The 14,325-nt window shown below is 44.0% G+C and overlaps 1 protein-coding gene across 1 annotated transcript in view; it reads right to left on the minus strand.

The window, feature by feature from the left end:
• Sema5a (semaphorin 5A) overlaps nucleotides 1–14,325 on the minus strand; it is a 443,089-nt gene that overhangs the window by 126,889 nt on the left and 301,875 nt on the right. Inside the window, 1 exon segment of the mRNA XM_047556570.1 lies at nucleotides 1,096–1,381. Coding sequence (XP_047412526.1) covers nucleotides 1,096–1,381 — 286 coding nt within the window.

Consider the following 14,325-nt stretch of genomic DNA (forward strand, 5'->3'; position numbering starts at 1 on the left):
ACTTCTGATGCCAGAAGTGAAGTAATTAAAAATATGCAGGGAGCAGAGCAAGTTTCCTGCGGGAATCTACTGTCTGGTTTGCCCAGGACTATGGCTCCCCAGGAGGCGGGGCAGTCTTCAACGCCCAAACAGGGCTAATCACAGGCAAGCTAGGGCTGTAGGTCACCCACCCATCTCTCTGCACGCTGTGCCTGTCCAGATTTGGAACCTTAGCTTTAGACACAAATACTTGACTTTTCTCCAAGTTGTTAGGTCTTCGGATGAGAGATGGCAAAGGTGATCCAGCCAGATCCGCACTACAGGGCAAGCACAGCTCTGCCAGTGTGGAGGGAGTGCACCTCTGAGTCTCGTGTGGTCTCGGGGCCCACGTGCTCTTATTAGGTCTCATCACAACACACCCCCCAGAACGAGAGCACACTCTACCAGAATAGAAATGAGTCAGTGCTCAGCTTCATGTGCTTTGTCCAGCCATCCAAATACTGTCTGCTCTGAAGTTAGAGATACCTTCCCAAAGGAAAAATATGTGCTATGATGTCAGGAATATTTTTAAAGAATAATTTTCATTTAAGAAATAGGTGCCTAAGTTAGTTGTCTTCTATAGCAACGGTTTAAAGTGCAACTATGGGAAAGGAAGAACGTGAGTTTCATGCATAAGCTGGGGTTCCGGCAAGAATTATGTTATCTTAAAGACCAGACTTTCCAGACAATATGGCTTTCATTATGCACAAATGCATGACGTGTAGAGGGAAAAAGGACCTAATAGGTACCAGTGTTTCCCAAAGTGCTCAGAACACACTCATAAATCAGGAAGGATCACTTTCTCATAGAATAATTTGATATTTGTTAACAGAGACAGATCAAAACTTTTTAGATTTAGGTTTATTTTCCTAATGCCAGTTTCACACAGCCCATATCTCTTCCTAACACTTAGTTCAGAGTGAAAAGTCTCTTTGCATAATTTTATTTTTGGCTATTAGCCCAGTAAAATAAGAAAGATTACCTTTCATGCAACTTTAAGCCCTCAGAGGTCAAGGAACAAAAGGCTCATTCAGAATGAGAAAAAGAGGAGGGAAAGACGCTCTTCCAGCTACGTACACGTTGGTGGTGAAGATGCCGTAGATGAGATCCAGCTCGGGCAGGAGGAAGGTGCTCTGCAGCTCGTTGTAGGAGAAGGGCACCTCCCCGGGCCGCGAGCAGTTCAGGCGCGCCTTCATGAAGGTGGTCCAGGTGTCCTCCAGCAGGAAGCGCCCCCCGATGTCGTTCTTGCAGACCCGGGCGGCTCTGGAGAACACAGTTTTCCCACAGTCATGCTCCACGGCATTTTCTCGGAAAAAGAAGTAGGTGAAATTTCCGATGTCATAGGAGGACACGAAGTTTGGTTCTGTAAACGACAGGAACGAAGAAAAATCTCAACATCCACGTGCCATTCCTGTTTTTATCTTGGCCTGCTCCTATTTCTCCAAAGAGACATGCTTCTGTTTAGACAGCACCTGGATCTTGTAGGACAAATGGGGGGCCTCGGGAGCAGCCTAATGGTGGGCGCTGCTGGGAAACTCAGGGTCATGCCCAGGCTCCAAGTGATGGCCAGGCAAACCCGTGCCTCCACACTGCAGCGTCCTGAGCTAGAGGAGCGCCCCAGCTAGCATGACGTGAGAGCCATCGGATCAGGCCGGGAAGATTTGCAGAACAAATTAAAGCCATGTGTATTGCTTTGCTTGAAAATTCTTACATCAACTTTGGAAACAGGAGCAAATAAGATTAAAAAGATGAAATTTGATTCAGAATGTAGGAGACTTCAATCATGTTTGCGGCACCAAAAAATGCTTGGACTTTCTATCCATGCGACTTCAACATATTTTATCTGCTTTTAGTAAAGACCTTAAAATATTTTCTACTGGTGAAAACTGAAATAAAAACTCAAACTGTAAGGTTAGTGCCTTGAATTAACTTAGGCAATTCCTGTTACTATGGCGACAGTGTCACTGTGAGGCTGAAGCCTTGTTTCCCCATCCCTGGCCACTGGTGGGATCCACTGAGAGGAGGAAAATGTGTTCAGAGGGAGCACTGTCCGGATGCTTCTCAGTCTCATAAATGGCTTAAATACGGGGATTCAGAATTGACAAAATTATGGCAAAGATTTTACTTAATCACCAAGCTCATTAGGAATCAGGAAATACAGATTACCAACTGAATCTTACATACTGCATTTAAAGTGTTCTCTTGACTTCCTGTTTGAGAAGGAAGAGGCCAAAGAGATGATACACTTTGAGACACTGACAAGTCCTCATATGTCTCTTTAAATACTGTCATAAACAGGTTTGCTTCTCACTCCATTCTCTCATTCTTTCAGCAAGCATCTGAATTTTATAGTGCAATTAGTATAATTATAACAATAACCTTTGGTGTTCAAAATTAATGGAGAGACACAGACAACACTATATCCACAAGGACACATTTTCAGTGACAGTTTGTAGGAGCAAATCCATTGACCTTGCACCTTACCAGAGCCAACTGTACTGTGCCAGTAAACATGCTATTGGCAGGACAACTGAAATTCTATCTGGCTGCGAGACAAGACGTGACCATCCAATGCAGACCCGAAACAGACAGGGACTCCAGGCACGGCTCTGTGTTCACACTGAATCCTCTTCTATTTTATTCAACAAGACTGTTACCAATTTTCAATCTGTCTGTCTAGCTAGCTATGTATCTATCTTCAATGTCATCCACAAAATGTTTTCATCCAACCTACCTTAGAAAGTGTACAGCATTCTAAGTGGTTCCCAAGGCGGTGCATTTTCCATTCAGATCATTACACTGTTCTGAAGTGCATCAAGTAATATACAGAGGTTTTGATGAGAATTAATTTGATTTTATGAGATGTCAAAAATATTCTTAGAGGACTATTACTTTAATCTGAAATGGTTTAAAAAAAAAAAAAAATCACACCAAGCGGCGGTACATGCCTGAATCCTAGCACCTCCGGAGGCTGAGACAGGAAGATTGCAAGTTCACGTCCAGGCTCAGCTATCATGTGTCTCTAAATTTAAAAAAAATTTTAAAAAGGTTTTTGGGGATGTAGCTTAGTGATAAAACATCCCTGAGTTCAACCCCAAGTACCAAAAAAACAAAACAAACAACAACAAAAAAGCAAAATCCAGAATTGTATTAAGCATATGAGATGAATATTATGTACACTTACTGTACATAATAGGATCTTGGAGAGATGCTCACAAACACAATAGTTGACATCTGAAAATTCTTTTTAACATAAGGAAAATACTGGAGAAGGGTTTTGCATCCAGGTTCTCTATGCATCTCCAAGATAATTACCTACAGAAACAGACCCCCAAAAGCAAAGATATCAAGCAGTCACAAGCCTACATTTGGTGGCTAAGGAAAATAATCACTTGTATGTCTAATAATGAAAGAGGAGGCTAAATCATTTCAGGATGGGTCCTACACCTAGGCTTGTATAACCAGATTATAGTTCCATCATTTTATTAAAACAAAAAGTCACCATCATCATAACAATAACAACAAACCATCTAAAACGGGTGAAATTATGTACCCCATTTGTGTACAATGAATCTGTAAAAAATTAAAAGCTAAATAAAAAAAAATTAATTAAAAAAAAAAAACAGCCTTGGGGGAAGGGTCTTTCTGACCTGGAGCTCGTCGCCAGCACTGGCACATGAGGCAGAGGGCACCAGGATCTGTCAGACCCCTCACAGGTATGCACTTCTGCTGTTAACACAGAGACAAGCAGCAGGACAAGCACATCATGAACCCTTCCAGCATCTATGAAGTCATAAGCAGGAAAACGAACAACCACAAAGGAGAGATGACCTGTCGTGGTTCTTGCAGCTGGTCTATGAGAGCCAGTGTCTGGGGATTCTGCTGAGTCATGCTGAGCTCGGTATTTTACACTCATGTGCTCACTAAACCCATGAGAATCAAAGGGGGTGCTGTTGCTCTTCCCAGTGCATAACCAAGCACACTGAAGTCCAGAAGTTTAATAGCTCACCCAAGTTCACACCACAGGCAGTGGGGTTGGGAGGGAGTAGGGATGTCCTGAATCCAGACAGTCTGGATTGAGACAATTCATGAAGCATCATGCAGCACTAGGAAAATACTAGTCTGAAAGAAGCAATCTAACATGCTTCTCATTTTCATGGTAGGACTGGACTTCTGGACATCCTTGCCCTTGGATGAAGGACAATGACAACCATGGGGAGTGCTTAGTGGGTTCACGTAAGCACATGTCGAGGAGGGTTTTTCAACCAACTATAGGAAAGATAAGTGACCAGTCACTAGGGACATTAGAAATGAAACAGAAAAGAAAAGCAGGGAGAAAGAAGTCAGCAATTCAAGGGTTTATTAAACAAGAATACAGTCAAGCAGTGTTTGATCAGGACCAGAGCTCGGTTTCCCATGGGGTCTCTATTGCTCTGGCAAGTCAGTGAGTGACCCTTAGGGGCTGTCCACATCCATTGTCCACTCCACTGAACTCCCATGCAGATTTCCAAGACAAGGGGAATGCTAAGGAATGGAATGCGGTGTGGCCCCCAGCTTCCTCTTTCTGTAGCAAGTCCCCATCTCTCTAAACCTTCACACCGATTTTATAAAGTGACAGGGTGCATACCAGATAAAAATGCTCAAATTCACTTTGTTTTTCCTCTCGTTTTAAAACACAAGAGAAGTTGTGCTCAGTGTGAAGAATATGCTGTTCTCTAATTCATCACCACAGGTCAGGCCGGCCTGGGAGCTGAACTACATTTGGAAGCACATCAGGCTGCCCCTCAGGGATTCTTCAGGTTGACCATGGGCCCCTGACTTGTGACCTGCTATTAAATCAGGAAGTTCCATTTTTTGGAAAGCAAAGCCTCCTGAAATTGAGCCAGCATCCTGTTTCTCTTCTAAGGACAGTGAAAAAAGCAGGAATAATGGTTAGACAGTCAAATATCTCTTGTGTTTATAGATATAAATCTGGAGGAAGGAGGTGTTTGGATTTCATCAGGCAGGATAATAAGATGCATTTTGTTTTCCTCCCATTATTTAGTTCTGTGTCTTGTTAAAAGGCAATTCACTACCAACTAGTATTTGTCACTCCTGAACGAACTGAACAAGTCATAAATCAGGCATGCCTCTTTGTCTACAAAGGATATGAGCCCATGAAAGGGAGAGCTAAGAGATCCTTTACACCCTATTATCACCAGAGACACAAATGAACAGAAGGTGAGGGGCTTTCAGAATAAAAGCAGGTATGGGTCCATGCCAGCTTATATATAAATATATGCATGGAGAAGATGATTTTCTCACATCTGTAAAACATGCTGAGTTACAGATGACAGTGCCATATAAAATATACAGATTAATAAGAATTATGAATTATGATATAAAATTTTTATTTTACATCTTCACTTACAGTAATGACCATGCAGATGGTAGTACTGAGAAGCTACATTATAAACAAACAAGAGTGACAAGGAGAAGCATAAAAGTTTTGAGATTATGGCCATGTAAAACAAATTCTAAGTATCTGAAGTCTCTACCATGCACTCTCTATGTCAAACCCTACAGCATCAATATGGGGGTGCCCCATGTTCAGAATGAATAGATCGGTTACAGGTTCTTGAGACATTATCATCTCATGTACATGTATGACTGCATGACCAATGTGAAATACCTACAATCAGAAAAATGAGAGATTTCATTCACATATGATCTATCAAAATGTATAAATGCTTTCTACTGTCATGTACAACAAATTTGAACAAATAAAAAATTTAAAATAAAAAATAAATAAAAATAAAAAAGAAACATTTGTCTAAATGAATGAGAATGGATATTAAAAACATGGAAAGATTTCAATTTCCAAATTCCACAAAAATCTTACTAGAAACAAAATTCATCAAAAATTATTTTGCACTCAAAAATTCACCTTGTGAGACACATGTCAAAAGCAAGCTGAAAATGAATAGGTATGGCACAGGTCCAGCTCTGCCCTGGCCTGGAAAGCAGTGTCTACATGCCCTGCTCTCTGCATGAGACCTGGGGCATCAAAGACCTGCTTTGCAAGGCAGAAAGGACTAAAGAGACTGGTACATAATAGGATCACAATAAATTTAGACTATTGATATTGGCTAATGATTTGCTCTTGGTATCCCTCTGGATTGTCTGCATTTAATACAACCTCACATAATCAAAATGATCAAACATACACATATCAAGTGTAAGGTGATCAGAGCTGAGAAGCATTGGTACAGCAAGGCTGGGCTTCACAGCAAGCCAAAGGGTTTCTATGACCTAGTTTGTTGGTGCCCATGTCCAGGAAACCATGTCAATGCACATTTATAGATTTTTAGACACTCTTTTATTGTGTATATTGTTTCCTTTGTCACAGCCAAAGCAAAATGTGCTGTAGGGCTTAGGAAGTGAGTCTAATTTCATTTAGGTATTTATGAAGACTGGATAATTCAAGTGATACTAAATTAAATTGTGGTTTTAAAACCATGGGGGAACCAATGTTCCTTCCCTGGGATTTCAACCAAAAGACAAACATATGAGTGAGTAGACAGGTGGAAGATAACCAAGAGTCACATGTGTGTGTGTAGGTGTGCAAGCGTCACATATATGCAGTACTGAGGTGCATGTATACGTGGCTCAACACTTCCACCTGCTGGCTGTATAAACTGAGTCAAGTTACTTAACGGCATAGTTTTTGTTTCTTCTGCTTTAGGACTGCAATGCTCCACATGAAGTACCATTGTGTAAATCAAAGGCAAGGCATGTCAGGGGCTTAGCACTTGCTTGGCAATCATCCAGATATACATAATCATCTCACTATATGAATTTATATAAAAACACACAGGTAAACAGATGATGTGCATTTACTTAACAAGCTAACTTATCAATTAGCCATTCTGCAGAACAAATCACAGTTCTCCATTCCTTTCAGTGAGACATGGTGGCAGGGACTGGTACTACAGACTAAGCCCTGAATGCCAGTCAAAGGACACCCCACCACCAGGAGCTTACTGACCAGCTCCTCAGGGCTATCTTCAGCTCTGTCCTTGACTCTGGATATTCCTTGGTTAACTGATGGATACAGCCCCTTCCCTCAAGAACAGTGTGAGGAAAGAAAGAAGACAGAGACCAATCATGTTTACAGTGATGACTAGGGTACTTAGGGCCAGCTCAGGGAGGCGAGCTTAAGGATTAGAAGAAAGGTGGTCAGGGAAAGGGTAGGTTGGGGTGTAGAAAAGGCCACCAGGCCAAGAGCAGGGTAATGAAGCATGCTAGAAGAGGAATGAGCCTGGGAGAAGACCCTAGCTGAGTCAGAAACAGAATGAAGTCATGTCAGGACAGAAAGACCCACAGCACAGGAAGCAGTGAGGCCAGGCCAGACCAGCACATCCTCTGTCACTGTTCACACAGCCCTGTGGTCTTGCAGCCCAGGTGCATCGTTCACGGGGCCACCTGAAAGAAAGACAGCCACTACTGAAGCACTCAAAGCAGGGCTGGAGATCTGGCTGCACCAATTTTGTGACCTCGTTTTTCAAAGTGGAACACACCTTTTCAAAATGTGTTATTAACATTGAGTTGCTGATTCCAGAAGGTACGACTTGCCCCGGGGAACTGCCTTCTCCCCCAAGGAAAATCACCATCTCTGCATGAACCTATGTCCTGCCTGAATGGCCAAAACCCACACCTGGAATCCTCTATCTCCTGAAGTCGCAGGAGTGTCATGAATTGGGCGTCTGCTCCAAGGACAGATATGGTGTCCATTCGGTTGCCTCCATTCTAAAGCCTCTGTAGCCTTTCTATACTTCTCACAAAAATCTACCAAATCACACATTCCCAGGCTCATGAGTTAACAATACTTTCACCAAAATTTCTAAATATTTTTAAAATAGAAAATTTCCATTTGCCACATTCCATTTTTTTACCTGGCAATAACTTAAAATTTTAGATTCACTCCTTTTAAGAATTAATCATTTATTCCACAAAATATATACTTATGGATTTTTCAACTGGAAGATCAACTTGAATTCAAGGATATGAGAAATATTTTAATACCTATAAAACATTTTAAAAGACTAAAAGGAAAACATGTACAATTTATTTGAAAAATATACTGAGCTATGTAACATTATTCAGTTTCTAACAAGCTGGAACACAATAAATAGACCAATGTGGTGGATCCGGCTTAGTCTCTTACATGGATCAGGTTCATTAAAAAAAAAAAAAAGAAGAAGAAGAAATCAAAACATGGAGAGTCAACTATCCAACTGTCCAAGTATCCAAACCACGAGTGAACAAAGATGAGAGGCCAAGACCCGGGGGGAAGCAAAACTTTTAACTGAATGATATAGAGACAACCTATGGACTCACATAGAACGGACAACTCATAAACAGGATGCCAACATGATGTGCCCCAAGAGGAGGGTCCAAACGGGTACCACTCTGGGAAAGGAAACAATGTTTACAGTCAGGCCAAGATGTCAGGAGGAAGGCTGGGCAGCGGAGGAAGCATTGTCTCTAGACAAGGAGTGCTCAGGGTCTTCCAGGTTGTTTGTGTGTGTACTGGTAACTGTCCACGTGTTATGTTCTCCAGACTGAGGCTGACCTTCCTTGTGTGACATTTTTTGTGCAATCTCCCTGTGACTCTGTATGTACTGCATGTCTTACCCCACAAAGTACCTTGGAGGCAAAAGACAGTCATCATTCATCCATTTGAAATGTGCAAATTAAAATCCAAAGTAACTTATTGGCAAGAATAGAACCATCATCCAACATGGAAAGGGATTCATGGCTCCCTGGCCTTCAGATGCTCAAAGTTCAATGAATAGCATCCTATTTCCAAAGAGCACCCTAAGCACTGAGTTCTCCATGTCACTTATTAAACTTGCACCCAGAAAGTGCTGTGTTAAATGACCCCACAGGTTTGTCTTCATAGGTTTAACAATTCAAGTTCACTAGATCCTTTATTCCAGCTTGGATAATCAAGAAAAGGCTCAGTCTTTCCCGAAGTCCCCACGTCTCTGTCTCATGGCAGTCTGTGCATACCAGTGTGCACGTTAGGAGAAATGGAGGTCCCGAATAAGGTTGGCATTTCCTAAAGGTGAACTAAACAAAGCAGAGGCTGGGAGCACATGATGGGGGAGGATGCACACTCTGGGGTGGGATCTGCTTTCACACCCCAGCTCCAGCTCACACCAGGCAAGGCCCTCCTGCAGGGTGAATCCATCCGAGCCATGGAACACTCATCCATGGAAGGACGATAAAACCTCCCTTGGAGCAAGTGTGCAGGATTAGTGGTGATGTGTGTGGGGGCTCTCTCTTCTATGTTAAGGACAGCCATTGTAACTCTTCCTTGAACCTGGGGCAATAACTGGAGGTAACAAGGTGTAATGTTTGCACCAACAGGCAGATGACGTGAAGGGAGGTCATTTATTTAAAATAATTTTGATCCCATGAAGATGATCAGATTTTGTCTGCATCACAAATTTTCAAAATACACCCCTCCCATCAGCATTGACAATCTGCCCAGGGCCTTCTGATGGACACAGTCTGTCTTGGAAATGAGAGAAGTGTGGTCCATTGTGATGTGTCACATGACACACGACCTCACGCCACTGGTTTTAAATCCTATCTCCCACCCTGGCCAGTTAAACTTGGTGAGTTCATGATTGTGCCAGCATCTCCCCAGTGCTATCTGGTAAAATACCACAGTAGGCTGCTGACTATGAAATCTTGATTTTATTCTGGTCCGACCGAGCTGCTTCTTTCCTTGACACATACCTCATTCCCAATCCTCATTTGTTTTTATTTCACTTGTATTTTTGCCTCAGTTTCAATTGTGAATTTCTAGCCTTGGGAATGTTGTCAGTCCAGAGAGCACCAGGACCCTGGGGAGCTTTGCCATGTGGATGATGCCGAACAAGCTCCCATTGTCCCTGGGATGGAGGCCAGCAGTCACCCCAGCCAGGCCATGCTTGAGCTGCTGAAAGTCAGTGTCTGCACCGAGGGAGAAGAATGGAGCCCAAAGAGCAACTCCCGTAGCTAAAGCACAAGTGACTTCTCCTTAAGGTACACAGGGGGGTTTCTTCCTCTAAATAAATGATCTTTAATCATTAGAAAGCCAATCATTGCATTTAAAGACCTCAAAGGGTCCTCATGAGGCTTGGGTAGCGCCATCAATGTATCTCAAACCAGGGACTTCAAAATGATTACCAAAAGAGGCAGGGGATGGGGAAGGGGTGGAATGAGACGGACGTCGCTACCCTAGGTACTTGTATGACTACACGAACCACTGGTGACACTCCAAGGTGCACAACCAGAGAATGAAAAATTGGACCATTTGTGTACAATGAGTCTAAATGCATTCTGCTGTCATGTATAACTAAATAGAACAAACAATAAAATTAAAATTAAAAAAGAGAAAAGAAAGAGTTACATTTCCTTAACTAGAATCACTGTAGCTCATAAGAAACAATCCTGCTAAAATGAGAATGCTTCTGGATTTCAAGGGAGTCCCCTCCAAAGGAGATCACAGATGGAAACTCAGAGAACGGAAGTCACGGATTTCCACGGTCCGCCCAGTGGGGAGGCAAGCATTCCCTCCAGAGAAGGAAGATGGGCAGGTGGCAGAGAGTAAAATGATCATGTCCCTATGAAGGTTCATGTCATTAGTAGCGCTCATCCAGGAAGTAGATTCTCCAAATCCCTGTTTAGGGTTTATGTGCGCCTGAGCATTAGCTCCCACAGAACTCACAAACACAATTCACACAACATGAGTGTAGACACACCACATTCCCCCTGCTTTTCCTGGGCTTATTGTTTCCTTAGTTTGACTACCATTTTCTTGAAGGCACCCTTTACGGCTTCTCCATTTTAAGCATCAACCATTAAACATTTATTATCCTCCTTTATGGTAATCATTTAATAAGGGTTATTAACGATTAATATTTTAATGCATTAAAGCTGTTAAGGAATTTCTCTAAACACATAATTTCGTTTTAAGAGTGATTTGGGCACAGGGGAAAATCTGAACTTAAAATATAAATTCATTTTCAAACATATACCTCAATGTTCCAGATTCCTCCAGAATGTCATCCAATCAACCACGCTGCCTTTGAGAACTGAGTATGTAAGGGCTGAGAGGGATTCCCAAACAAGATGGGCGTTTAAAGGAACACTTTTTTTTTTTTTCAAATGCTTAGAACTGAGTCAGTTTCAAACATAAAAAATGGGGGGACTTTTATTTGTTTTAAATTCTGGAATACAACTAATATAATACTTTCCTTTATTTAGCAAGAACATTCACATTTTACTTTGTGTGATATGAGCTCATTTCTTACTCGTTCTACAGAGAAGCAAGGTTGACTGAGCCTTGGCTTGCTTCTGGTTCTGAGTAAGTCAGCTGAGCCCACCAAAGTGGCTCACATATCACTCCTGCCCTCAGGCATTAATGAAGTAGTGGGAGAAACCAAGAAATAAACTGTTCACCCATGTCTTAGTCTGTTCAGGCTGCTATAATAAATACTAGGGTAGTTTTGTTTCCCCTAGTGCTGGAGATGGTATGCGGGGCAAGTGCTGCACTACTGAACTGCACCCAGGCCCTGAGGGCAGCTTGTAAACAGGAGGCACAGTTCCGGGTAGTTCTCCAGGCTATCAAGTTCCCAGTGAATTTCCTCTAGGCTCAGTCATACCTGTGAGGGCCTGCTCCCTGGCTCACGTGGTGGAAAAAGCAGCCTTCCAGGGTCTCTTCTATAAGGGCACTAGTTCCAATAGTGAGGGTCCCATCCCCATAGCTACTCACATCCCAAAGGCTGCCACACCCAGAGTCACATCCCACCTCCTGGTGTCACCACACTGGGGGTTGTACCAGTATAGGGATTTGGGGGACACCCAATGACATTAATTCATTTTTTAAAAAATATTTACTAAGTGCTTGCTATGTCCTGTCATAAGCATGTAAAATAAGTCAGGGTTCACAGTATATAAGCTCCAGCCACGGGGACTGGTAGCCGAAGGGGCCCTGAGACTGCAATGCTAAGGTTAAGCACTGAGTGTGGTAAGAGGTCCTGAGGGCTGGACAGGAGAGGCCATGGCTTTAAAACCAGGTGGTCAGCCCCACTGCAAAGGTGACATCTGAGCGAAGACTCAGAGCTGAGGCAGCTGGCAGTTGGCTTACTGGGGGCAGAGCTGTCAAACAGAACAGGGACTGGCAGCTCCAGCATGTGTACCAAATCTGGCCTGCAGTCTGCTTTGTGTTGAAGTTTTATCACCACCAGCCACACTCATGGATGTGTGCCGCAGCAATGGCTGCTTCCACTCTACAGTGATGGAACTGAAAAGTCACAAGAGGGATCATATGGACAGCAAAGCCTGACATATTTCATTTATGGCCCTTTGTAAAAAACATCCGCTAGACCTTGAAAGAGAGGGAAGAGCCAAGGTCACTGTGCAGCATTTGAGAGGCTGAGACAGAGGCAGCAAGAAGTCGGCTAAGAGACACGTGCAGGGAGGGAGTGGGTGGCCAGCTGGCAGCACTGCAGCCTTTTCTGCAGGTGAAATGGGCATCTGTAGACTTGGGGCAGGAGAAGACAGGCGTCCCCACACCATGTAAGCAAGTACAACCATGGACAGTGCCAAGAAGGGACAAAATAGACCCAAGTGAGTATCGGGGAAACGGCCTTCAAGGTAAGCCCCAGAGGAACAGGAATTCACCAGGAAGCAAAAGCCATAGCAGGTGAGGACAGAATAAACACCCTGTGCAAAGGAACATGGTGAGGAAGCAGGATGTTCCCAGGAAAGTGTACACAGCTCCATGCAGGACACCTTCGGGCACATGGGTCTGCACAAACAGTTAGATCACACCAGCCAGGTAAGAGGACACAGACAAAATTTAGAAAGGCATCCAGAGCCCTGACCATCCCTGCTCCAGCTGATGGCACATGCTCACACCTGGGTCACCTTGCACAGGTGCAGGTGGGACACCTATCTGTCACTGTGCAACCAGTAGAAATTGCAGCTGATGTAAGAAATTGCACTGTACAGTAGGAAACTGCACCTGGAACTCTGGTATTAGGTCCTGGGTTCAGGGACTGCTAAAGGGAGGTTGGGTGACCGTACTAGATAGCTATGTTGGATTTCTGGGAGATGTGATAGGAAGTGTAGAAGTTGCCAGATCCTTCCTCAGGGCTCCTTCTGTCCAGACAGGGTGTCACCCTGGAAAGCAGGGCCACTCCTATCTCAGTTAACTAGAAGAATAGAGAAAAGGGCTGCTCCCAAGCACAGGGAAACAGTTCACAAGAGAGTGGATCACAGTCACGAGCCTGAAAGCAGACAGTATGCTGACCACAGTTAGCAGGCGCCATGTGCCAGGCTCTTCCTGCTGAGATAATTTTCTTTCATCCACACAAAAAGGTTGGAAGAAACTGGAAAGCATCCAAAGCAAAGGAGTGAGTTTCGCTTCTAATATGTGAGCTGCTGTTAGCTGAGCAATGGCCTCCCAGAGGCTCCAGGTTGTGCCAAGTCTGGAGACACCATGACTGGGCAGTTCCAGGCAGATGCTCAATGCCTGCATAAGGCACAGCAGGCCAGGAAGAGGCGAGCCCCTAAGGGCGTTGGGCAAGCCAAGTAGGCCTCTTCGTGCCAGACAGAGGAGGCTGGTGGGGCAGTCCTTCATGAACCAGAGGCGAAAGTGTCCACTCATTCACTGTCAGCAATCACTTACCAACTCCCTACTGTGCAGCGGATGAAGTATCAGATGTGAGGAATTCATGACAACCACCTTGATTTATTGGTAACTGACTAGGTGCCTGGCACCATCACCTTCTTCCCACAGGCTCACCTTGTTCTCAGAGCAGCAGGCACAGAAAGTTAGTTAGGCCCAGTTTGCAGATGAGGAAACTGAGATTCAAGCTCAGTTCCATCTGACTTCAAAGCCTCTGCCTTCCATCCCTTAGGTCGATCATTAGGAAACAAGCAGAGTGTTATCCCAAAACACTGGGGTCCACGGTACAGTGAGGATAGACAGATGCAAACGAGGCAGGGGACAGAGCAAGGGCCATGGAGCCAGGAACAGGGGCTGTGGTTCCCTGAGGAGGGAGGACCTGAGAGCCATGGAGGACTTCTCAGTGCAGGTGTTGAGGGGTGTGAGAAGTGAGCCAGAAGAAAGAAGCCTGAGCACAGGAGGGAGGGAGCAAAGGAGGTCTAGGGAGAAGACGCAGGGTGGGGAGGAGAGGTGGGAGAGGAAAAGCAGGGCCAGCTCCCCAGGCACCTAATGGGGCAAGGTTCAGGCTGCATCCTGAA

This window comes from Sciurus carolinensis, chromosome 6 (genome assembly GCF_902686445.1).
Source record: "Sciurus carolinensis chromosome 6, mSciCar1.2, whole genome shotgun sequence".
Lineage (NCBI taxonomy): Eukaryota > Metazoa > Chordata > Mammalia > Rodentia > Sciuridae > Sciurus > Sciurus carolinensis.